At 42.0% G+C, this 26115-nt stretch overlaps 1 protein-coding gene across 6 annotated transcripts; it reads right to left on the reverse strand.

The window, feature by feature from the left end:
• Nucleotides 1–404: 404 nt before the first annotated feature.
• LOC148004213 (gamma-secretase subunit APH-1B) lies at nucleotides 405–23372 on the reverse strand. Of its 6 annotated transcripts, none has more exons than XR_015627794.1 (7): nucleotides 23195–23372; nucleotides 21800–21970; nucleotides 15669–15739; nucleotides 14768–14890; nucleotides 14461–14620; nucleotides 8467–8594; nucleotides 405–942 (listed from the first exon to the last, which is right to left on the reverse strand). XR_015627794.1 is itself a non-coding variant. In XM_087564145.1 (6 exons), exons 1-6 carry the CDS (start codon nucleotides 23305–23307, stop codon nucleotides 775–777), a joined length of 774 nt encoding a protein of 257 aa, XP_087420271.1. In that variant the 5' UTR covers nucleotides 23308–23372; the 3' UTR covers nucleotides 405–774. The 6 variants fall into 6 exon arrangements, 3 of the variants coding, with proteins under 3 accessions (XP_087420271.1, XP_087420270.1, XP_087420272.1); XR_015627795.1 differs by having other exon boundaries at nucleotides 8467–13697; XM_087564145.1 differs by lacking the exon at nucleotides 14461–14620.
• Between the last annotated feature and the right edge of the window lie 2743 nt (nucleotides 23373–26115).

A 26115-nucleotide genomic window follows, 5' to 3' on the forward strand; every position in this document is an offset into this window, starting at 1 on the left:
TGGTGAGCTTTACCTTGACGAGGCCAGCTTCAGACAGCACACACAGCAGCTTAAACTGAGGAGGCTATGTTGCTATTAGTATTATATAATGAATAAACTTTTGGAATGCATAGAAATTGCACTGCCAATTTCTTCCAAGGAAGTCAGCATATAACCAATCCTCAGAGCCTGGATTTACACTCAAATAAATAATTTAGTACCTGAGGAAGAAAAATTTAAAATGGAAAAAGTAGCAAGAAAACTACAGGTTATCTATGGACCTTACCGTGGCTAAGTTATAATGTCGGTGTAGGTTACTGCATTTAAAGGCACAGCCTATGATGCTGGTGAAGGACAGCAAACCCATCCACAGACAGAACAGCCCTTTAGTCTGTGACGTCAGTGCATAAGAAGACAAGGGCTACCCAGGTTTTCAGAAATTTACTTGCTCAGCAGAGGTTGGCTTAGGAGACAAATACAGAACTGCCTTTGGGTTCTCTGAAACTTCCCATTGGACCCCAGTGACTCAGCTGTATTGCACATCTGGGATACTCGAGTCTAGAGGGGAGGCCCAGAAGCATCGGTCTTTGTTTCCCCAGATGCCTCAAATGTGCAGCCAGGCTGCAGGCCACACTGCAGCTCTTCCAGAGGCTGCTGCATGAAAGCACAGGACAGTTGCAGGCTAGAAGCTCTGCTGCTCCAAAGCTCCAGAAGAAAAGGGTCATTTTAGAACAGGGCCCGGCTGCCCTTCCTCTGGCACACAGGCTGCTGTTTGGAGGTGCTGACCGTCAGAGGTTATCTGGAGCGCTGGTTGTAAAGAAGAAAGTCCTTGTCTTGGCAGAGCAGACAGAGTTTCAGGCTTCGGCGGCTGCCTCCAGCAACACAGAATGCCCAGATGCCCATGAGCACCATGATTATATATGCTGTCACCAGATTCACTTCATAGTGAGGACTTAGTAAAGTCTGCAGGGGAAAATAAATCAGTTTGGGTAAAAGCACAAGCTCCTTAAACACGTGGAATAAACAGAGATAGAGGAAGATACACAATGCTTCCAATAGCTGGACTGTCTCACAAACAGGAGATGGATGTCATCTCTGTCTCAGAAAGGCACAGAACAATCTACTAAGCAGACAGTGGTCTGTGAACTTGCATTTTGATTGACTCAAATGGCAACCCAGAAGACAGCTGTTAGCCAGAACCCAATGGGATACTTAACAGGAAGCACATGGAGCATATGCCTAACTTATATCCATTTCTGTGTTAAGTTGGCTCTAAGAATTTACAAGAAAGTCAGGTACACCTAGGTTACTTTAATATGAACCATTAGTATTCAAAGGAACATGAGGAAACAGAGTCAGATTTTGGCTGTGCAATGTCTATGGATGCCACAAGTTTATTCATTATAAACAATAACAGAAATAGCTCTTGGCAGAGCACATGTTTTTTTTTTTGTTTTTGTTTTTTTTTATTATTAACTTGAGTATTTCTTTTTTTTAAATTGATATAATTTTAATATAATTTTATGTATTAAATTCATAAATTATATGTAGTGTATTAACCTAATATATTAAAACATATATCTATACAATGGAGTATTGCTCAACTATTAAAAACAATGATTTCATGAAATTCATAGGCAAATGGATAGAACTAGAAAATATAATCCTCCGTGAGGTAACCCAAACACAAAAACACACACATGTTAGGAATTCACTGATAAGTGGATATTAGGCCAAAATCTTGAATTACCCAAGATACAATCCACAGACCACATGAAGCTCAAGAAGAAAGATGACCAAAGTGCGGATGCATCAGTCCTTCTTTTTTTTTTTTTTTAAGTTTATCTCATATCTTCTTTTTATTTTTTTTTTCATTTTTTTCTTTCATATAGAAATAATATATAATTGCTTATACCATAGAGTTGATTTGGAAGCTAAATAAATTAACAAATGCTTAACACTTAAACATAATGATTATTAGACATTGCTATTACCATTACAACTGGTCTGTGGTCACAGTGGATACCACCCCTTTGTGTCCATTTTGAGTCCAGCTCTGGTGACAAGTCCCAGCTTACTAGTTGGGTACAACATGAGGGTGTGTCAAGATTAACTTAGGCTGATTGCATCCACTCGAAAAACATTCTACACGCTGATTCTTTTCTTTACAGATAATTAGGTCTACTACCTGTTAAGCTATGATCTCATCCTTGTTTAACACTTTTTTTTATCAGGATTATGCATACACTTCATGCTTAGAAAGCCTTCAGGACACTTACTGCTGGTGATTGCCAAGGAAACTCCATAGGTATTTTTTTTTTGTAGGCAAGGTAGTAGAATATTTTATTCTTTCATTTATAATTGACGTGATAGGGCTCAGGGTAGGATGGGCAGTTATCATCCCTGGTCAGATGGTCTTGAATGGTCTAAGAACTCTGCTAGCAAGTTGTAAGGAGCAAGGCAGTGAGTATTCTGTTTCAGAGCCGTGGTGATCTGATAGCACGCATGGGATTGTTTCTATCTTTCTGTACCTGTTGAGGCCCGTTTTTTGACCAACTATATGGTCAATTTTGGAGAAAGTACCATGAGGAGCTGAGAAGAAGGTATATCCTTTTGCTTTAGGATAGAATGTTCTATAAATATCTGTTAAGTCCATTTGGCTCATGACTTCTCTTAGTCTATCTACGTCTCTGTTTAATTTCTGTTTCCATGATCTGTCCATTGATGAGAGTGGGGTGTTGAAATCTCCCACTATTATTGTGTGAGGTGCAATGTGTGTTTTGAGCTTTAGTAAGGTTTCTTTTACATATGTAGGTGCCCTTGTATTTGGGGCATAGATATTTAGGATTGAGAGTTCATCTTGGTGGATTTTTCCTTTGATGAATATGAAGTGTCCTTCCTTATCTTTTTTGATGACTTTTAATTGAAAATTGATTTTATTTGATATTAGAATGGCTACTCAAGCTTGCTTCTTCTGACCATTTGCTTGGAAAGTTGTTTTCCAGCCTTTCACTCTGAGGTGTGTTTCCTGTAGGCAGCAGAATGCAGGGTCCTCGTTGCGTATTCAGTTTGTTAATCTATGTCTTTTTATTGGGGAGTTGAGGCCATTGATGTTGAGAGATATTAAGGAATAGTGATTATTGCTTCCTGTTATATTCATATTTGGATGTGAGGTTATGTTTGTGTGCTTTTCTTCTCTTTGTTTTGTTGCCAAGACGATTAGTTTCTTGCTTCTTCCAGAGTATAGCTTGCCTCCTTATGTTGGGCTTTACCATTTATTATCCTTTGTAGTGCTGGATTTGTAGAAAGATATTGTGTAAATTTGGTTTTGTCATGGAATATCTTAGTTTCTCCATCTATGTTAATTGAGAGTTTTGCAGGATACAGTAACCTGGGCTGGCATTTGTGTTCTCTTAGGGTCTGTATGACATCTGTCCAGGATCTTCTGGCCTTCATAGTTTCTGGCGAGAAGTCTGGTGTGATTCTGATAGGTCTGCCTTTATATGTTACTTGACCTTTTCCCCTTACTGCTTTCAATATTCTTTCTTTATTTTGTGCGTTTGGTGTTTTGACTATTATGTGACGGGAGGTGTTTCTTTTCTGATCCAATCTATTTGGTGTTCTGTAGGCTTCTTGTATGCCTATGGGTATCTCTTTTTTTAGGTTAGGGAAGTTTTCTTCTATGATTTTGTTGAAGATATTTACTGGTCCTTTGAGCTGGGAGTCTTCACTCTCTTCTATACCTATTATCCTTAGGTTTGATCTTCTCATTGAGTCCTGGATTTCCTGTATGTTTTGGACCAGTAGCTTTTTCTGCTTTGCATTATCTTTGACAGTTGAGTCAATGATTTCTATGGAATCTTCTGCTCCCGAGATTCTCTCTTCCATCTCTTGTATTCTGTTGGTGAAGCTTGTATCTACAGCTCCTTGTCTCTTCTTTTGATTTTCTATATCCAGGGTTGTTTCCATGTGTTCTTTCTTGATTGCGTCTATTTCCATTTTTAATTCCTTCAACTGTTTGATTGTGTTTTCCTGGAATTCTTTCAGGGATTTTTGTGTCTCCTCTCTATGGGTTTCTACTTGTTTATTTATGTTTTCCTGGAATTCTTTCAGGCATTTTTGCGATTCCTCTCTGTAGGCTTCTACTTGTTCTCTAAGGGAGTTCTTCACGTCTTTCTTGAAGTCCTCCAGCATCATGATCAAATATGATTTTGAAACTAGATCTTGCTTTTCTGGTGTGTTTGGATATTCCATGTTTATTTTGGTGGGAGAATTGGGCTCCGATAATGCCATGTAGTCTTGGTTTCTGTTGCTTGGGTTCCTGCGCTTGCCTCTCGCCATCAGATTATCTCTAGTGTTACTTTGTTCTGCTATTTCTGACAGTGGCTAGACTGTCCTATAAGCCTGTGTGTCAGGAGTGCTGTAGACCTCTTTTCCTGTTTTCTTTCAGCCAGTTATGGGGGCAGAGTGTTCTGCTTTCCGGCATGTAGGTTTTCCTATCTACAGGTCTTCAGTTCCTGTAGGCCTGTGTCTGGAGTTCACCAGGCAGGTTTCTTGCAGGGGAAAAGTTGGTCCTACCTGTGGTTCCAAGGCTCAAGTTTGCTTGTGGGGTACTGCCTAAGTCCTCTCCGCGTCGGCAGCAACCGGGAAGATCTGCGCCGCTCTTTCCGGGAGCCTCCGTGCACCAGGGTTCCAGATGGCGTTTGGTGTTTTCCTCTGGGGTCTGGATGTGCGCAGAGTGCAGCCTCTTCTGGTTTCCCAGGCGTGTCTGCCTCTCTGAAGGTTTAGCTCTCCCTCCCACGGGATTTGGGTGCAGAGAACTGTTTATCCGGTCTGTTTCCTTCAGGTTCCGGCGATGTCTCAGGTGCAGGGGTCCTGCCGCTCCTGGGCCCTCCCCTACGGGAACCCAGAGGCCTTATACAGTTTCCTCTTGGGCCAGGGATGTGGGCAGGGGTGGGCAGTGTTGGTGGTCTCCTCCGCTCTGCAGCCTCAGGAGTGCCCACCTGACCAGGCGGTGAGGTCTCTCTCCCACGGGGTTTGGGAGCAGAGAGCTGCTGGGGGCCGGGATCCGCGGGTGTGGGACTTCCGGTAAACACAGGAAGTGCCCGGTCCTAGAGGAATTTTGCCTCTGTGTGTCCTGAGTTCACCAGGCAGATTTCTTGCAGGGGAAAAGTTGGTCCTACCTGTGGTTCCAAGGCTCAAGTTTGCTCGTGGGGTACTGCCTAAGTCCTCTCCGCGTCGGCAGCAACCGGGAAGATCTGCGCTGCTCTTTCCGGGAGCCTCCGTGCACCAGGGTTCCAGATGGCGTTTGGTGTTTTCCTCTGGGGTCTGGATGTGCGCAGAGTGCAGCCTCTTCTGGTTTCCCAGGCGTGTCTGCCTCTCTGAAGGTTTAGCTCTCCCTCCCACGGGATTTGGGTGCAGAGAACTGTTTACCCAGTCTGTTTCCTTCAGGTTCCGGCGATGTCTCAGGCGCAGGGGTCCTGCCGCTCCTGGGCCCTCCCCTACAGGAACCCAGAGGCCTTATACAGATTCCTCTTGGGCCAGGGATGTGGGCAGGGGTGGGCAGTGTTGGTGGTCTCCTCTGCTCTGCAGCCTCAGGAGTGCCCACCTGACCAGGCGGTGAGGTCTCTCTCCCACGGGGTTTGGGAGCAGAGAGCTGCTCAACTTGAGTATTTCTTATATACATTTTGAGTGTTATTCCCTTTCCCGGTTTCCGGGCAAACATCCCCCTCCCCCCTCCCCTTCCTTATGGGTGTTCCCCTCCCAACCCTCCCCCCATTGCCACCCTCCCCCCAACAGTCTAGTTCACTGGGGGTTCAGTCTTAGCAGGACCAAGGGCTTCCCCTTCCACTGGTGCTCTTACTAGGATATTCATTACTACCTATGAGGTCAGAGTCCAGGGTCAGTCCATGTATAGTCTTTAGGTAGTGGCTTAGTCCCTGGAAGCTCTGGTTGCTTGGCATTGTTGTACATATGGGGTCTCGAGCCCCTTCAAGCTCTTCCAGTTCTTTCTCTGATTCCTTCAACGGGGGTCCTATTCTCAGTTCAGTGGTTTGCTGCTGGCATTCACCTCTGTATTTGCTGTATTCTGGCTGTGTCTCTCAGGAGCGATCTACATCCGGCTCCTGTTGGTCTGCACTTCTTTGCTTCATCCATCTTGTCTAATTGGGTGGCTGTATATGTATGGGCCACATGTGGGGCAGGCTCTGAATGGGTGTTCCTTCAGTCTCTGTTTTAATCCTTGCCTGGCAGAGCACATGTTTATTATGGATTCAATGTCCAACACCAAAGCATGACTGACAGAGTGCCAAAGGGCATTGTGACTGAAATCACAGAGGACAAGGCTTTGCCGTGATGGGACTTAAATACCTCATAAGTAATGGTAATGAAATAAATTAACTGCAATTCATGATTGATGCTAAGACAGAATAGTGGCAGTTGTGACAAATGCTAGGATGAGAATGAGGTGATTTACTTAAGGGATGATGGAGGCCCTGAGGAAGTGGCACTTAACCTGAGACAGATGAGTGGGAATGAACTAGCCCTCTGCAGGCTGGCCATGGGAGGAGCAAAGGTGAGGACAGAGCTGGATACAGGTGAGAACTAGAGCCAGCAGGAATACAGTTTAGAGGACTGGAGAGGTGGCTCAGTGGTTAAGGGAACTGGCTGCTCTTCCCCAGAGTCCTGAGTTCAATTCCGGCAACCACATGGTGGCTCACAACCATCTGTACTAAGAACCGATGCCTAATAAATAAATAAACAATTTTTTTAAAAGGAGTACAGTTTAGGAATGGAGGAGCTGATGAGATCAGGCAACTGTGAAGCCAGCAGCTAAGCAATGTGAATGTTACTGTGTGTGATGCAGGGTCTTGTAGAGGGTTTAGATTGGGATAATGATGATTGGCTTTGATCTTTAAACTGCATAAAAAGGACTAGAGGGACTGGTGAGTCAGGAGATGAGTTAGGAGGAGCCTGCACTGCTGAGGAGAGAGTGCGTAGTGATCTAGGCAGGTGTGGTGCAGACTAAAAGCAGATCAGATGAGCTCATGGGGCTAACTGATGGACTCAACGGGAGGAGGATGTGAAGACTGGCTCTTGTATTTCTGGCCAAAAACCTTGAACACATCCCTGCCTCCTCTTCCTCTCCTAGGCCTCATCCACCTTGCAGGAAGCACCGATGGCTCCACTGTTGACTCCTGTTTCCTGAATCCGGCCATTTCTCATGCTTCACTGCTCTTTGATCCCAGTCCTCCCTGCCTTTCCTGACTGAGGCGACCACTCCGTTCTTTCCAGGTGTGTGTGCAAAGGCATAATCGTGTGGATCGGAGAACTCATAAAAGGTGAATCTTAACAGGTTAAACTCAGGATACCAAGCTGACCAGGTGAGCGCTTTTACATGCTGGTGAGCACTGGCACTAACTAGCATGGTTGTGCAAACCACAGGATATTAGCAGGAGATGCAGTTAAGGGTTGCTGGGGAGGGGGTAGTGGATAGTTTGTAGGTCAGAGCCACGTCTAGAAAACGTAAGGCTTTGAGTTTTCCTCTTAGTAAACAGAATGGTTGTTACAACAGTGTTGAAGAAAGGAATGTGGGCACTGTGGGAGCTGAGGCAGCATGACTTTGAGGCCAGTCTATCTGATTACAAGGATAACCTGGGCTACAGACTGAGATCCTGCCTCAAAATACAAAATGCATTTACCTTTTCACAGGAGAAATCCTTTCAATATTGTATGTAAAATGTACAAGGGTCTAGACAGGACCACACCAGGGTCATTTTGATAACTGTCATATATTTAAATGACATATTACCAGTCAAATCCCAGTCATTACACACTGCTTTAAAAATAAGCCTGACACATGTTTTAAACTATACTTTGTGAACTGGCACTGTTATGATGTCAGGGAGGAGTGGAACCCACACTTCTGCTACTGGTCAGACAGTGGAAAGGGTCACCATCGTACAGAGCATGTTTTAGCAATTCGTATCAAGCACTCAGAATACTCACACCAACTGTCAGTTGGGTCCCTGCCTCAAAACTTAGACATATGGGGAAAGACCATGCACATAAACAGTTAGGAAAGCTTTACAGCATCCACAACAACAACAAGAGGGAAGTGATTAACCAGCCAAATTCAAGTAATTTTCATGTAACCATTTAAACTTACTAAAATTTGTATCTTAAGGGGTTTGTCATGAAGGAAAATTGTTTCAGATACGCTTCATAACACAAGCACAATGCCAGCTATTTTAGGCTTGGCCATACATCCACTAAAGGACAGGCATGGGAAAATCTCTAATGAGACAGACCCCATATTGACAGTGACTGTCACTCTACTACAACTGGCAGGACCCACTGTCCACTTCCAGGGCTTTGCTGGTTTGTGCTCATGTCCCCATGAGCCTGTACCTCCTCTGGGGTGGAATCCAGCACTCAGATGTCTGCACTTGAGCTCTGTAAGCACCGGGAAAACAGCGCCACACTCACCTGGGTGGACACCAGCAGGTGGGTCAGGAGAACTGTGAGGAGGATGTACCACTTATTCTTCTCACAGCCGTCAAAAAACACGATGCCCCAGAACACGTGCAGCATTATGATAACCAGCGTCATGAAAGCTGAAAGACAAGTCAGCAGTCAGTGGCCAGGCCTGCAGACAGCAGGCCCCAAGGCCAGTTGAACGCCACTACTGTTCACCAGCTCTGAGGGGCCCCTGGCTGCAGTCACAGAATCTGACCACCACTGCACAGAACTGGCTTTGAGAAGAACTCCAAGTGAACTCTCAAAGATGCATGTCTCGCTGGAAGTGGGGTCCAGCCTTTGTGGCTGGTATTCCTCTAGAATATGGCCTGTTTGACAAGAAGCCAACTTGGATTTGGTTTTCAAAGAAGATCCCTAAGGTATGCAATGAGGTTAGTATAAAATCTATTTAAAAAATATATATAAGTGGTTTGCTTATATATGTGTCTGCGAATATGACTAATGACGGAAGAGGCCTGGCAAAGGCACAGGATCTGTGGGAATGGAATTATAGATAGTTGTGAGCAGATTTGTGGGTTCAGGAAATTGAACCTGGGTCCTCCAAAAGCACAGCCAGTGCTCTTAAGCACTAAGCTATATCTCCAGCCTCAATACAGCTGGTTCCTAGAGAACCGATGCATGGTCAAGTTTCAGAATCCCGAGAAGCAGGCATTCTCATAAGTGTGCACGAGGAGACACAAGAATATTTACACCAGCACTGCAGCCATAACGAAGAATGCCCACCCTTACCACAACGGATAAGTAAAACACTGTGTGCTCACAAAGTGAGCTACTGTGTATTACCCTCGGCATGGACCATCTCAGGAACACGGGGCTGACTGAGAGCAAACACACTGTGAACATGTATGTTATTCACATGCAGTAAGACAACCACAAAACAACATTAAAGACATAACTGTTGTGCCTACAGGACAGTAAGCTGTCACATCTCTGTGACAGTGTCTTCATGCCAGGCTCTGGCAGACCATACCAAAAGGATTTAATTCAAGTCCAGCCATCATTCTGAAGAGGACAGTTCCTAAGGACAGATGCCTGCCAATGGTGTGACACTGAGACCACTTAAGAAGTCCAGGGGCTACGTTTGCTTTTTTAAATATACCTGAGTCAAAAAGACCAAGGCAAAACCTGACACAATGGGAATTCTTTTTAAATCATAGTGTTTCTAGCTGTCAATCAAATGTCAAGGGAAGTCACTGTCACAGGCATTTGGCATCTGGCTGGCAGCCTCTGCTTGCCCTTCTCTCTGGGCACTGCCATGGCTGCTAAGATCAGCTAAACGTGCTCCCAGGGTTAGCTAGAGCCCAGCTACCTGGGAAATGCTCTTACAGGTGACATTTTTCAACCTGTTCTTATCCAAAACAGTGTTATCCTGCAAGCTTCCAACAAGTATCCTCTGGACCTCATGGGCCCTGATCTTGTTTCCAAATTCTAGACATTCTGAATGTCTTGATCCTTCCTATTAAGAAGTCTGATGGGCTGGAGAGATGGCTCAGCGGTTAAAAGCACCCGACTGCTCTTCCAGAGGTCCTGAGTTCAATTCCCAGCAACCACATGGTGGCTCACTACCATCTGTAAACAGATCCGATTTCCTCTTCTGGTGTATCTGAAGACAACTACAGTGTACTTATATATAATAAATGAATAAATAAATCTTTAAAAAAAAGAAGTCTGATGGACTGACTTTGCCTCCATTGTCATGACATCTCATCTCAGACTAGCATTCAAGGCCCTGTACAGTCTAGACTCAAATGACTTTAACAGCAGATCCTCTATGAATCTTCAACTGTATCTTTATGTCAGAAACACTGAACTCAAGCCAGGCATAGTTGTGCAGCAATTGGGAGAATAGAGACAGAAATAGGTGTCTTAGAAGTTCAAAGTCATCCTTAGGTACATAATAAGATTGTGGCTAGCCTGGGCTACACAGTACTCTCAAATACAAAGAAACAAAAAACAGGACTTCTCTCCTTCTTTCCCCTATCATATCATCCCCTCCCCTCCTTCTTTGTATGTAAGTGTGTATGTATATATCTATGTATGCATGCACACATATGTATACATATACATACATAGACATACATCCCTCCCCATTCTAGCACACCTACTACTTGCTGTAAGATGAAACACAGGGTCTAGAGGATGGCTCAATAGGTAAAGGTGTTTGCTGCCAATGTTTCATACCTGAATATTCTTTTTTGAAGGAGAAAACCAACTTTCATAAGTTGTCCTTGAACATCCATAAATGCACACACACATAAATGTAATAAAAAATTTAAGATCCAGCACAATGTCATTTTCAGTAAATATTGCCCTGATACATACATACTCTTCTCTATAGTTTTCATAAATTTGTTTTTAAGAATCCTGTTCCCAAGACCAACCTGCATTGAGCTCATGGCAATCTCACTGCCCCAGCCTCCCAAGTATGGGCATTACAGGTATAAACCACTACATCTGGCTTCTGACTCTTGTTGCACTCGATACACATTTACTGAGAGTGGAGACAGCCAAGTATGAATATTCTGGGTATGTATCTTTAAAGTCGGATAACTCTGGTTTAGAATCCCACTTGTGTGGATTTACACAAGTTGTTTAACTCTGTATTTCCACATCCTTCACTTCTAACATGGACCCACTCCACTCTGCAGACTTGGGTCCTTAGCTATAGTGTCAGGTAGGAAAGTAAACGTAGGTCACCATGTTTATCCAGATTCTTGGGTACTTGGCTATGGAGTAAAACCCATTTCTCTCTACTCTTGTAGATTTTCCTTCCTCTCACCCTGTCTTATTACCACATTTCTTTTCTTCCTTTCCTTCATTATCCAACAAGGATTTTCTCAGTGCCCTGTTCACATGGGTGAGTCTGAGCCCTGAGGCTATTGCCATGTTAGGATCAGCTACCCCACCTTCAGCTTTCTGTTTTATTAGTGTAATGTTACTAACACCCCTACATTCTGGCTGGCTTTATAGCACCATATAACAGATACTTAGAAACTGGTTTTTGCTTTTTAAAAAAAAAAAAAAAAAAAAAAAGCACGGACTCCTTACTCAGATAACTGAATGAATATATCTGCCTCCACCTCGTGTGTCTCCATTCTTGTTGGATACCTGTTTTCCCCTGTAGTGGGCATGATAATCATTCAAGAAGAGTCTGTCTTAAAAACTAGGGAGCCCTAACCTAACTCATTGCCCTTCAAAGTTAAAGGCATAAAGATAAGAGTAACTGAAGCAGCTTACTTTCTGCCTTTACATGTCCTGTTCCAGACCCCCAAAGGCACCTAAACGTCTTCAGTCATCATCCTAAGTGTGCATTCATCTGGGATCCTAGGAACAGAAGAGCTGACTGGCGAGAGCACTTCCCAGCTTGGGGAAATTCCCATGCTTTCCTGAATCAGGGGCAATTATCTCATGAGAACTTGCTTATCCCCTCAAGTCATAGGACATCTTCAGACCATCTTGCAGGACCAGAACGGAGACCCTGACCAATCAGGACCACACACTGACAGTTTAACTGTGCACAGCTTTGCCCTCACACCTCAAGTCTTCTCTTCAAATGGAAGGCTCTTGTCAGTGCTCTCAAGATGTACTTGGGGATCCCTGGATCCCCATGACTGATCCTTTCCCTAGTGCCCCATATTGACCTCTCTTTCAAACTTTTCACACTGCTCATCTCAACTGGGTGTAGAGTAGACCGGTGTCTAATCCTAAACTGTAGGGACTTTGAGAAATGGGGCTTTTGTCTCAATATTCCAATACTGACCAGGAGCTAAATTTACTATAGCAAAACATTGTGAAGTATTTATTCCATCTACAACTGGTAAGAAATGGGGGCCTGAATATCTAAACTATCCTGCCTCATACAAATATCTACACTCATGCACACTGCTTTGACACTTATTAACAGACGGAATCCCAGCTAGAGTGAAAACCTGTAACAGCATCTGCCTTCCCTTCCCATTGCAAACCCTTCTCGTTAAACCCGACATACAAAATCCTAAAAGTCCTTCAGAAACTCTGATGCTAAAGTTTGCTTTATTCTATTCTTATTGAGAACAGAAAAACATGGGGCAAAGAGATAGCTCAGCAATAAGAGGTCTTGTTATAGATATAATACTAGGCCTAGTTTCATTTCTTAATGACACTAATCAAAGGCACATATGACATAGGCAAAGAACTGCACAGTGTCTGTGCGTCACACTACTCTTCCTCACTGTAACATTTATACTATGCTTTGTGTACTTAGGTGTATGTCTTTACAGTCAAAAGGTATGAAGAAATTGTTAATAATTATTTGTAGACTGCATACTTAAACATTCAAAAGCACTTCTCACCAAATACTAAATTAATGATCCAGGATATGACTTGAACTTGGGACCGCAATCCCATATTTCCTTCTCTACAAAACATTTCCAAGAAAGAGCAATGAGTGTAATTACTGCTGTCCTGCTCCACAACCACAGATAACAAGGAACTAACTTATACTTATGTGTAAGATACATGTAAGTATACTATATGGGTACTTCATAAACTATGCCTGTCTGTAACATAAAAATCCATGTATATACAGGTATCACATGGGTTGTGCATTATTAACTATGGGAGACATAGATGGAGATGCTAATTAACAACCCCATACTCCTTACTTATTCTAATTACCATTTTAGGTACAAATCTACTTATCCTAGGGATTCATTTTAGGCTGGCCTTGAAAACAGCTGAAGGGAGTTAGCACCATCTAGAGGACAAAAATCTGTAGTAATAAAGGAGGATGGAAGGAAATGGGCTCCTACAATGATGTAAAGAATAAGAAAATTTACAAGTAACACAGAGGCTGTCTTATTAATTTCTATTAGATTCTAACAGACATTAGCCATTAAAACGACATTTGATTCTTTTATACAAACTTGACATGATTATCACTTAAATTATATGTCATAAATATCCCAGTTTAGAAATATTTACAAAGGTAGGCTTCTCTGTTGGAGGCAACATTAAGCATGACCTATTAACACACTTTCCCTTAAGTCCGAGCTGGAGTCTCAGGGTCTGAACTGGATGCTGTAGGCCTCAGAAAGTCAAGACCTTTCAAACGGGGAAGATTAACTTGCTGGCTGCACGGAGAATGGATTCACTTGAGAGGCTGACAGCACTGATGTCCACAGGAGAGGCTGAGATTGGAACTATCAAGGAAACAGAATGGTTGAGGACTGTCACCAGGCTCAGGGACAGCATGGCAGACAGATGGCTCTAAGCTACTGCAGCTTTTAAAAATTGGTCATTTCTCTATATAACCTTTTTATTCTATTAAAGGCTACTGAACCTCTTTATTTTTTGGTCATATTTCCCTAAAGATGGTAAGTTTCCTAATGACCTTTAGCCTGGGGGTGAACGTTGATTTAATTGAATAAAAAATGGGTATATGAGTTCCCTTATTTCAATGATAAAACTGCTATTGATCTAAACATAAAATAATATTCTGATTATAAAACAAACTTGTCATTGTACTATAATTTGTAGCGGCTAGAGAATGAAAAGTAATGTGAAAAGAGTTGGTCATTTTTAATGCATCAATTTGTTTACTATTTTTCATTCTAAATTGAAAGATCATATCATACTGCCTACCTGTAAATAGCAATAAGCTATAGATAAATCAAAGATTAGAATTTAGGGCTTGGGTCTTATACTGAGTCCCTAGCACTGAACAAGAAGAAAAACAGGGGCTTACAGGCTTATATTAAAAATAATATAAAATCTCAAAGCAAAGAAAAGGTAGCTCATAAAAGTTAGCTGCTAATGTTTTACACACACACACACACACACACGCACACACATATATATAAATTCTTATGCACGATAAGCTCTTGTAATATTCTTAAAGCATTCCAGTCAAACCCCTGTCCCCACTTATAGGTCCTTCGCTTAGAGTGCCTAAGAATATCTTACCTTTAAAAGGCTTAACACAGGGCTGGAGAAATGGCTCAGCATTTAAAAGCACTGGCTATTCTTCCAGAGGTCCTGAGTTCAATTCCCAGCAACTACCTGGTGGCTCTCAACCATCTGCAATGGGATGTGGTGCCCTCTTCTGGTGTGTCTGAGTGCAGTACTCATATACATTAAATAAATAGATAAATAAAAAATAAATCTTTTTTTAAAAACGGTTTAACAGAAATTATCATTCAGTTGAATTCTGAAGCCAATGTAAATGATCCTTTAGAGCAGAACCCTGCACGGGCACAGCTATGACACATACCTGAATTAAGGAAGAACTGAGGAGAATCACCATGAATGCCCACTGTGCCTGGCCCCAAGGCATTAGACAGGGTGTTCACAAAGGAAAACACTCCACTCATGATTCCAAAGCCCAAGCCAGAAACTAAAGAGGAAGAAAAACACCGGTAAACCCTTTTCCTGTTATGAGTTCAGTTCAAATCTCATTTTCAGGGACATGGGGAATCCTACTTCACTGCAGGGGACAGGGTCAGCTTTCTCAGCATGTGTAAGGCATGGCTTAGCTACCACAGCAGAAGAAAGGAAGGGTGCTGCTGGAAGGGTGAGGAGGATTTGGTTCTTTGGACTGGAAGGAAGAAGGGAAGGAAACACCACCTGCTGTTGCTGAAGCATCAGTCAGCTCTGGGAGGCTGCGTGAGAAAGTAGGAGTAAGGGAAGTGCAGAAGAGCATGAGAAGATAATGAGCAGGGAGAGGCACAGAAGGGACTAGAGAGGAAGAAGAGGACTGTGTGCTGAAGGCCTGGCTTTGGTTTATTATAGCCAAACTGTGAGGGAGTAACTGACTGCACACAGACTGGGCTAACTCTACCTAGAGGCCTAGATCCAGTGAGTGAGGGAGTGTGTGTGTGTCTCTGCTACATACCTATGCTTACGTGTGTGTGTGTGTGTGTGTGTGTGTGTGTGTGTGTGTGTGTGTGTGTAGACATGCACACTGGTGCCTGCATGAGTTTTTGTGTACCATGTGCAGGCTCTGCAGGTGTTGTATCCCTTAGAGATAGACTTAGAGGTGGTTGTGAGCCACTGGGTGGGTGCTGGGAACTGAACTCAGGTCTTCTGCAAGAGCAGTAGGTGCTCTTAACTGCTGAGCCATCTCTCCAACACGTTTATTATTTTTCATCATGACACCACAGGGTCTAACTTACCATAGGCCAACAGTCGCATCGAGGGTGCTGTCTCCTCAGGGTTTATGCTTTTCAAACCCTCATTGGCTTTTCTAAAAGAAAAAAAACACATATTTTTTGCTGTTTTTACTTTTTAAAAAAGCAGTATAGAAAGGAGGTCACAGGACCCTTCAAAACTAGATATTAATGTGGCTTCAGATCAGGCTATACTCTCAATCCAGAGTCCATTTAAGTCAGACCCAATACTCTTTTGTTACTGTTGTTTGTTTTGTTTGAGACAGGGTCTCTCTACTTAGACCTGGATGTCCCATAACTAAATATGGAGACCAGACTGATCTCAAATTCAATAAGGTCTGCCTTCTTCTGCCTCCCAAAGGCTGGGATTAAAAGCAAGTGCCACCACACCCAGATTGAGCACATTTTCAAAAAATGAACTTAAGTGAGATTTCCGCCAACTCCATCTAGCTGATGTTTCCATAAAAGGAAAAATTAAAAATAATAGCAGCAAGCCAAGAGGGATTGAGTTTAATATGAATAAAATCAGTGATCTAATTTCTGAGCCCAATGAATGTTTATTTCATTACCCTGAGGGATCTACCTCTCTGAATTTTGTACTTCCCAAAGTCTTAGGTCTCTGTCTCCACTGTATTGGCATTCTGTTATATTTTCCTCTGTGGCTATACTTACTCTCATTCCTCTTCCCCTCTTTCACACTGAAAATCCAAAATTAATCTCACCCTTCTTTTTTTTTATTTTTTTTCTCTTGTTTTGTTTTTATTCATGTACTCAACATTCCAGGAGCATCTACGGCATGCCAACAGGAGTAGTTTGTCTTCCCTTTCCCATCTCTCTGCAACACGATTCTAGGTGGGGTTTCACAACCCCGTTTGTTTTTATTCATTAAATTTGTTTTCTGACAATTTCACACATACACATAATACACCAAATATTCTGACGCAAGCATCTTGTCTCATCTCCCTGCTGCCCCTTTCTACCCCATCTCTTTCCTATAAATATCTTTCTTATGTTCGTGTCTGTTTGGTTTGTCTTTCCTTTTTTTTTTTTTAATAAAGATAAAAAAATAAAGTGATTTATAGGTAGTAAAAAAGAAAAAAAGAACATACAATGTAAATAGCAGTTTCTATGGGAAAACTTTGAACAGAATTAAAATATTGAAACATGATATAAATATACAGATAATTTGTCTAAATAGTTTAACAAATAATTATTCCAATATTTTCTCATTATTCATTATACATATTTAACATGTGCACTTTAATATCAATGTGTGTTGGCTGAATTGCTAAACTAGTTGTTGAAAAAGTTAATATATTGTTTCTCAGAGTTCTGTGATCTACTATATATGCCACAGTATAAATAAAAATGAAAAAATATTTAAACCTACAAAAATATTTTTTTTCATTGATTTCTTTTTTTTAATTTAGAGAATACTTTATTAGTTTTTGTAATCAAACCCACGTAGATAAGACCTTACATATTTAATACAGTGTGTTACCCCTGTACAAATGGAAAAAACTTAAGTTCAACATTTCTAGACCAATATGGCTGTTAATTTCTGTACAGTGCCAACTCAACACAGTAAACGGGGATACTTTTTTCCAAAGTTGACAGCACAGCTAAAGTTTCAAAAAATTCAAATTATATATCTGTATATATATATTTATATTTATATAAAAAGACCAATAATAGCAGTGTTATGCATCAACAGCAGCAACAGCTTTTCCAGGTTCTGCAGTCATCTGAACAAAACTGTAGAGACATCCAGCATACTCCATTAAAAAAAAAAAAAGTAAAAAAACAAAACCCGAGAAAACAGCACAGTTCTGTTACTCTTGTGGTACCTGGCACCATTTTTTTTTAAATTAGCTTCTCAATCATCATCTGGAAAGAAAACATTCTGAGCAACATCATTAAAAACAGCTCTGATAAAGCACGGTCACTACTATGTATCATAAAGCAGGTACAAGCTATTTTACATCCACAGAGGTATGATACAGTACTGTCCTACATCTATAATAATAGAGGATACAATTTAAAAGGCATTATTTGAGACTTGATTCTACTTTTCCAGCAGAGGACCCAAAGGATGGTGTGACACAGCTTTGTAAAGAAACATACTCTAGACAGGATTTCCTTTCACTAGTGGCACAGTTCTAAGGATTCATTCTCTCCATGAATGTCAGCTAAAACCGTTATTAAAAAAATGAAATATCCCTAGAACAAAACCGTATAACCACCGGATTCACATGAAGATGACCTAGTGGAGACAAGCTGGACCTCACCTTACCAACAAGCTATCAAATCTGTTATGTTTAAACAGTGAGACCTCCAAGGAAGGAGATGCCAAGTAGTGCTTCAAAGCTTCGGACCACAATCAAACACAGCATCCTTTTCAACAGAAGCAGAAGCTCATCTGAATATGCTCATGGATGCTGACATCAACATTTAATCATCTCCTCACTCATCCAGGAAGAGGGGGAGATCAGTTACTACTGTACTTTATTGTGTTCAACCAAATCACCATGTTACAAAAATAGCAAGCTGCCATAATAAAAAATAAGGCTCCTCTATCCAGCACCAGATAGCATCATTTTACTTTCAAGCCTAGAAATTGCACACTTGTATATAAACCAATCGAAGATGAGGATTGAGAGTTTATCTTGGTGGATTTTTCCTTTGATGAATATGAAGTGTCCTTCCTTATCTTTTTTGATGACTTTTAATTGAAAATTGATTTTATTTAATATTAGAATGGCTACTCCAGCTTGCTTCTTCTGACCATTTGTTTGGAAAGTTGTTTTCCAGCCTTTCACTCTGAGGTAGTGTCTGTCTTTGTCTCTGAGGTGTGTTTCCTGTAGGCAGCAGAATGCAGGGTCCTCATTGCGTATCCAGTTTGTTAATCTATGTCTTTTTATTGGGGAGTTGAGGCCATTGATGTTGAGAGATATTAAGGAATAGTGATTATTGCTTCCTGTTATATTCATATTTGGATGTGAGGTTATGTTTGTGTGCTTTTCTTCTCTTTGTTTTGTTGCCAAGACGATTAGTTTCTTGCTTCTTCTAGGGTATAGCTTGCCTCCTTATGTTGGGCTTTACCCTTTATTATCCTTTGTAGTGCTGGATTTGTAGAAAGATATTGTGCAAATTTGGTTTTGTCATGGAATATCTTGGTTTCTCCATCTATGTTAATTGAGAGTTTTGCAGGATACAGTAACCTGGGCTGGCATTTGTGTTCTCTTAGGGTCTGTATGACATCTGTCCAGGATCTTCTGGCCTTCATAGTTTCTGGTGAAAAGTCTGGTGTGATTCTGATAGGTCTGCCTTTATATGTTACTTGACCTTTTTCCCTTACTGCTTTTAATATTCTTTCTTTATTTTGTGCGTTTGGTGTTTTGACAATTATGTGACGGGAGGTGTTTCTTTTCTGGTCCAATCTATAATCTCACCCTTCTAGTAGCATTCTTTTTTCTTTTGACTCAGGAACTGAACCCATGTCTTACACATACCAAGCACATATTTTCCCAGTGTGACACCTATAGGCTGCCCCCTTAAAGCAGGTAGCTGATACACTGAATGGTTAAATTTTCATGCTGGTACTTAATCATACAGTCTTCTGATTTTAAAATATTTTATATTTTTGTTTCATATTCCGAATTAGGATTCAGGATCGTAAGCAGTTTCATTTTTTATAATACGCTATATGATAAAATGCTGTTGTTAGAATAGGATAAAAGAAATCAATCCAGAGTGATCATACCTACACTTCTGTTACTGTCAGGTCACAAACCTACCAAAAGTCTGCCTATGTCCCCAACCATCACTCTGAAGACATTAGGAATGCTAGGTGTGGTTCGTTATATTACTGTCTCTGTTACTAAAACCTGTTACCCAAAACTTCTGCAGCCATTTAAAAGCCAGCTGAAGGGATATTTAAATTATATTTACTGTAAAGTGTGCTTATTAAAGTACTTTGGAATCAGTTTTTGCTGAAACAAAAGCAGGTGAGAAGAACTATAAAAATAGCTATTTCAGTGTTGCCCATTCAGAAGCACAGAATCCTCCCAAATTTAATGATTAAACTATATAAACATAAACTAACAGCATTCCTCTAGATTTGTTTTATTGGGAAAAATTGGACAGTTTAGTGGTTGCCACTCCAGAGAAATGTGAAGACAGCCACACAAATATCTGGGTCACATCTTTCCTACAATCAGGAATTAAGTTCCCAGGCATGTGGCAAGTGACTGAAATCCTAACACTTGTGAGGTGGAAGCAAGAAGGCCTGAAATTCAAGGTTATTCTCAGCTACATACTGAGTTGAAGGCCATTTAGGGATATGTGAGATTATGTTTCAAAATAAAATAAAGCAAACAATAACAAAATAACTAAAATTTTGTATTTATTTTATATACAAATCTCTTGATAATCTCCCATATATATATGAATATTGAATATATTTTCAATCTCTCTCTGTCTCTCTGCCTCTTTCTGTCTCTGTGTCTCTCTCTGTCTGTGTCTCTGCCTCTGTCTCTCTCTCTCTCTCTATATATATATATATATGTATGTATGTATGTATATATGCTTGAAAATGAGTAAATGAGCCAGTTGTGATAGTGCAGCCTTTAATCCCAGCATTTCAGAAGCACTGGCAGATAGATCTCTAAATTTGAGTTTGATATCAAGTTCCAGGCCAGTGACAGATAGATAGATAGATAGATAGATAGATAGATAGATAGATAGATAAATAGATAGATAGATAAGAAAGTGATTTATAAGTAGTTTTACAAGGTTTAAAACTTGGAACCTTTAAGTTTTGTTCTTAGAATCTGGTAACAAATATAACAAGAGAGTTTTAGCAGTGAGAAGGAGAATCCCACACAGCCTGTCATCGATTCTGTTCATTGGGAACACAGAAACTGTTTTGTGCGTTCTCACTTCCTAGTGTTAACAGCAAACTGTCAGTATCATAACATTTCCTCAGGAACTCTGTAACATGACATGAAGAAGTGTTCTCAACTCTTGAAATTATATATTTAAGATATTTGGGCTTTTTATTCTTTTGGTTTCTTTTTTTATTTTGGTTTTTTGAGATGGTTTATGTAATTAGGCTGGTTTCAAAATCACTATGTAGCTAGGAACCCAAGGCTACATCTCCAGCCCCTAAATACACCATTTTACAAAATTTTAAAAAACAGAGAGACTCTTCTTTATACAAAAACCCCTTTGTAGGGTAGAGTGTATAGGTCAGTAGTAGAGCTCTCCCCTAGCTCTCACAAAGACTCTGGTGTGCTAGGGATGGGTGTAGTAAAAGAAACAAAGAAACATACACTCTGTAGCAGTGATTATCTTAGATTTTTACTTTTCTGTATTTTCCTAAAATAGTTATTGTATCGCTATTATATAAAAACTGAATTAGGTTGCAAAATTTTCAATCCAAGTTTTTTTAAAAAATCCATATATTTCAGGTGTCATATAGCAGTTTTAGACAACACAGCAGTTACAGAGGATAAATGTTAAGCAATGACAGTTGTGTTTTAGGCAAGTAAATAGATGCATAAATAAAGTATGGCATAAGAAATAAAATCAAATATATTCACTTACATCCTAACCCCAAAAATAAAAGCTCATGACTCAGGCTTTTTTAAATGTATTTGCAGACTTGAAACTATATTTTAAATGAGCCTCTGTTTCCCAGTACTAGTCAAAATAATGCAAGGTGTAATCTCCATAAGAATAATTTCCTTGAGGCGGTAGGAGGGAAACATGGAGTTCCAATGGGAAGAAAGCTCTTTATTGTTCCAGTAATTATTTCCCTGGGTTATTTTTCCTCAATAACAAATTTTTTCTGTTCACTCATTTCTTGCCTGTTTCCTCCCATTATAAGCTCCACCAGGCAGAGTTTCTGTCTCTTAATCACCTTTGTGCCTCAGTTTCTACCAAGTGTCTGTCACTGGGAAAGTTCTCAAGAAACACGTTTGGGAGGACGGAGGAGGGAAAGAGAAGGAGGAGGGGGAGAGCAGGCAGGCAAACCAGATTGTAAGTTTCAACACTTGGTATTTTCAGACTAAAAATGTAGCAATCAACAAATTATTCAAGTTTAACTGGGAATATAAAGCAAACACTTAACTTACTTTAACAGCCTATAATATGCAAGCCTGAACAGCTCTTGGATACAGACAGAGAGCAACACTCCAAAGATGAGCAGGTAATTCTGTACTGGTCCATCTCTGTTGTCAGTGATGACTCTCACTAGGAACCAGAAAACAGACGAAAGCAGCAGAGACACCAACCAGAAGAAGGCACTGGAACGCATAAGAAAAAAAGAAGATCACAAGTTAGCAATGCACAGGCTTAATAATGACTTTAAATCAAAACCTGCTTGAGTTACAAATTATTTTTAGTAAACAATTCTCATAAAGTGGTGTTTTGGGCCTGAACTTTTTCTCCTAGTGAGACAAATAGTCCATCCAAGAGGAATGTCAGGTGTGCTTAACAAGAGCGATTCAGTGACCCTGATGTGTGACACTAGGATACTATCTGCCAAGGGCTGACTAAAAGGAGCTTGGTTTTTCTACTTTTCCTAAGAGATGCTTTACCTCTGTGTGCTATAGAAATATACAGCCAGTGTCGGTTGCAAATCTCATATCCTTTAAAATCTCCAGAAAATATACATTTACTGGTTAGATACTGCTTTTTAAAATTTATTTATTTTTATTTTTAATCCTTTTTTACAGTCCAGGCTTCATCCCCCTCCTGATCTGCTCCCCTAACCCCCATTGCTCCCCATCCCATACCCACCCCCACCCTGTCTCCAAGAGGATGTCATCTCCCCTGTCCCTACAACACCCACCCCACCAGGCTTCCCCACACTCTGGGGCATCAAGTCTCAGTGTCTTTTTCTGAAAGAAAACAAATACCTAAAGCCTGCATTAATATAGTGGGAAGTTCAGAAGTTGCAAACTTCTGGCAGGTGCAAAGAGACCAAGATCAGCATTCACCGGCAGAGTTTGATATTTACCAAGCTCCCGGGAGGACATGCCTGGTCAGAATATTTGTATTATTTGGGCTTTCATCCTGGACTGCACCCCAGTCAATACCCAGGGTGTCTACAAAGAAAACCTGAGACTGAGTAGCCTCCACAGACATTCTGAGTCCGAGGATTGATGTGGAGGTGGGGGCCAGGGAATAGGTATCTGATCCCCAGGTGACTTCAACGGCAGAGAGCGAGAACGACTCTTCGCTGCCGCTGAGCACTGGGTGAAATGAGAGATTCCTACGGAAAGACAAAGGGTCCATACACAAATGCATCTACTAGTTCCCACACTTAGCCCACAGAAGCCAAGGGGCGCCCGCGTAGCCTACGGGCCTGCTCTTCTCAGACCCTCCCAGGAACAGAAGAGCCTCGGGTTCTCTTAGCCCTTGGACGATCCCACAAGCTGGAGCCGCTGGGAGATGGGGATCCCGGGCTCGTGGGAATCCAGGAGAGGGAGGGAACCCGCGGTGTCCGGGACTCGGCTTAACCTCACCCGGCGATGAGGAAGATGACTCGCAAAGGATCAGTGGCGATGGTGAAGACGTAAAGGGAGAGCGCGGGCCCGAAGGCGATGAAGGCGCAACCAAAGAACACGGCAGCCGTCATGACGCCCGCGGAAGCCAGTCCCCGAGGGCCCTGCAGTGCCCAGTGGGCAGCGGGTGCCCGGGTACGGGGCGGGGCTGGGTTGCGAAACTCCGCTGCGGTCAGAGCTGAGGTGAGGAAGAGGAGGCACTCAGGAGGCGGGGCCTGGAGATGCTCTAAAGCCGAAGGCCAAACGGCGCTCGGGAGGCGGAGCCTTCGAGGATGAGGGGCGTGGCTTCGGATACACAGATCCAGTCAGAACAGGAAACGGAGGTCGAAAGGCGGAGCCTGGAGGTGTCCCACTCCCAGTTAAATCGGTGCGAGGTCTGAGCCTAGGAAGCGGGGCTTCGAGTTTCTCCAAGACCCGTCAGAGCCAGCCTGCAGAGCGAGCTCAGAGTGCAGCTCTACTCCAGTCTGAGCCAGCCGGAGTTCTGGAGACCAGGCTGTGTAGTGGGTGGGGCTCCGAGGTGCCATAAGTGTAATCAGAGTGAGCGGCTAAGTGGAGCACCAGCCGTTTAGGCATAGAGTTTGTCCCTGCTAGTGGAATTTTGTCAATCACTTTGTGCCCCGCTGTTCCTAGGCTTAGCTTTACACCTGGATTACCTGCTGATGGAGAAAGAATATAGAGGTGGAAGCTGTATTTCTTGGTGAATATATATATTCTTACAAAACCTGATACCTAGAAAAATGCCAGAATTCGTGTAAAAACACATAGAATTCTTCCCATCCCCAGCCTTTCCCGTCACAGATAGGTAGTGCTATGAAGGGTTATGATAGATGAAGAGGTCCCTGGTCATCACAAACCAGAGAAAATGAAAGATCCACCAGCAGAATCTTCATCTTCTTAGTTCTTGTCTTCCCTTTTCTCCAGAAGAGGTCAGTTGTTAGAAATAAACTGACTTTACTCTTTAAAACAAATAATAAAGATCCTTTAGCCCAATGAGTGGGAAACTAATTATTGTTCTTTAAGAGACCTTGATTCAATTTTCACTGTCCTAGGTGTTAGGGATAGTGTGTTTGGTCTTGAATCATTTACGAATGGCTTTGCTTTTAAATGAAGTTTAATTTGAACTGGATGAACCTAGTACATAGAAGAGCAGAGCCCACATGCAGCACTTCTAGGACAGCAAGGTTTATTTTCTATCCTCCAATGCCTAACTCCCCTATCTAATTATTAACACCAAGTGTGCTTAAAGTTACTTTTATTAATATAATATCTTCATTAATTTGAACATATAAAATGTATTTTGGTCATATTTATCCCCACTCTTCCCCTTAGCTCTTTCCATATTCATCTCCATCCCTCTACCTACTCCCAACTTCATGTGCTTTTTCTTTCTTAAATAACCCACTGAGTCTAATTTGTATTGCTCATATACTCCTGGCTGTAGGGACATCCATTAGAATGTGGTCTACCTCCCAGGAGCCATGCCCTCAAGGAAAACTGACTCTACCTGAAAAGCCAAGCTGTCAATAGCTTCCCAGTTAAGGTTTGCAGCTAGAATATTGACTGGCTTGATCTTGTGTAGGCAAACATGGCTGCTCTAAGTTCATGAGTGCATTTTTTTTTTCATGAATGCATTGGTCTTGCTAAATCTGGGAGACGCTGTTTGGTCTGTTCTACCCTAACCTGTGGCTCTTCCAATCTTTATGCCATACTGTCACTTCTACGATGTTCCCTGAGTCTTGTAAGAAGGGGTGTGATACAGATGTCTCATTTGTGTGAGGGCATTCCATGGTCTCTTTTCTGCTGTTCTTTGACCAGTTGTGATGTACTATATTGAGCTCTGTCTACTTTCACATATGGTTGTACACTTACAAAGATCACCCATCTTTATCATGGTATCTTTATTGATCAATCAAAAACCAATTGGAGACAAAGACCTTTACTGTTTACCTTTACCGCGCCCTAAGGGATCCCAGCCGCCTCTCATTCTGAATATAGCCCTAATAACTGACCTGGAGGCGGCTGCAGGAATGACCAGTGCAGGGGGATGCTTAGTTCTCAACCAAACTGTTACCAGGTGGGGTTTTCGGCCACTTGTGCCTCACCTTATCTAATTCTTGGCCCCACTCACCTGTCATTTAAGACCAGGTTCCTATTCAGTGACAGAGGACTGAGTTTTCATCTATCTCCAGGCTGAGGTACTGCTCCCATGGCTACACATTAGTCAGGTGGGCGTGGTTACTCGTTTCCTGGCTTACACTGTGTTTCCCGTCTTCCAATGGAGCACTAAGAAGGAGCTACCAAGCTCCCTCCTGCTCCTGCCCACCCCTCAAACATCTGCTTCCATCTTTTCCCCCTCTTTTCACAAACCACCTCTGCACAGGTGTGTGTGTGTGTGTGTGTGTGTGTGTGTGTGTGTGTGTGTGTGTGTGTGTGTGTCTGTGTGTCTGTGTGTGTGTCTGTGTCTGTGTGTCTGTGTTTAAATCAAAGTTCAATTAACAGGGCACCTGACTCCACTATTTGCAGTCTGCAAAGAGAAACAGACTCCTTTCATGGTCCTTCTCCCTGAACTAACCTGCCACCCACTCTCAGGGACTGTAAGTAGGACTCCTTTGCGGAACACTACAGAAGGTAACTCCACGGTGTCCCACGCCTATTTGAATCAGCTCCAACTGGCTTCCACGAGTGCTAATCTCTGATTCTTTAAGACAGGATGCTACACATGGGAGACGCTCCGGACTGTGGAAACATCTGTGTCAGGGTCAGGATTCCTGTCAAGCCTTTTATAGTCACTGCCCTCTCTTCAGAGCTGAAATTCTAAAACTCACCACCGCAATACAAGAGAAAGCGCTGGGCAGACTTAAAATGTTACGTCCCTGGGGTTG

This window comes from Rattus norvegicus, chromosome 8 (assembly GCF_021556685.1).
Source record: "Rattus norvegicus strain SHRSP/BbbUtx chromosome 8, alternate assembly SHRSP_T2T, whole genome shotgun sequence".
NCBI classification, from domain to species: Eukaryota; Metazoa; Chordata; class Mammalia; order Rodentia; family Muridae; genus Rattus; species Rattus norvegicus.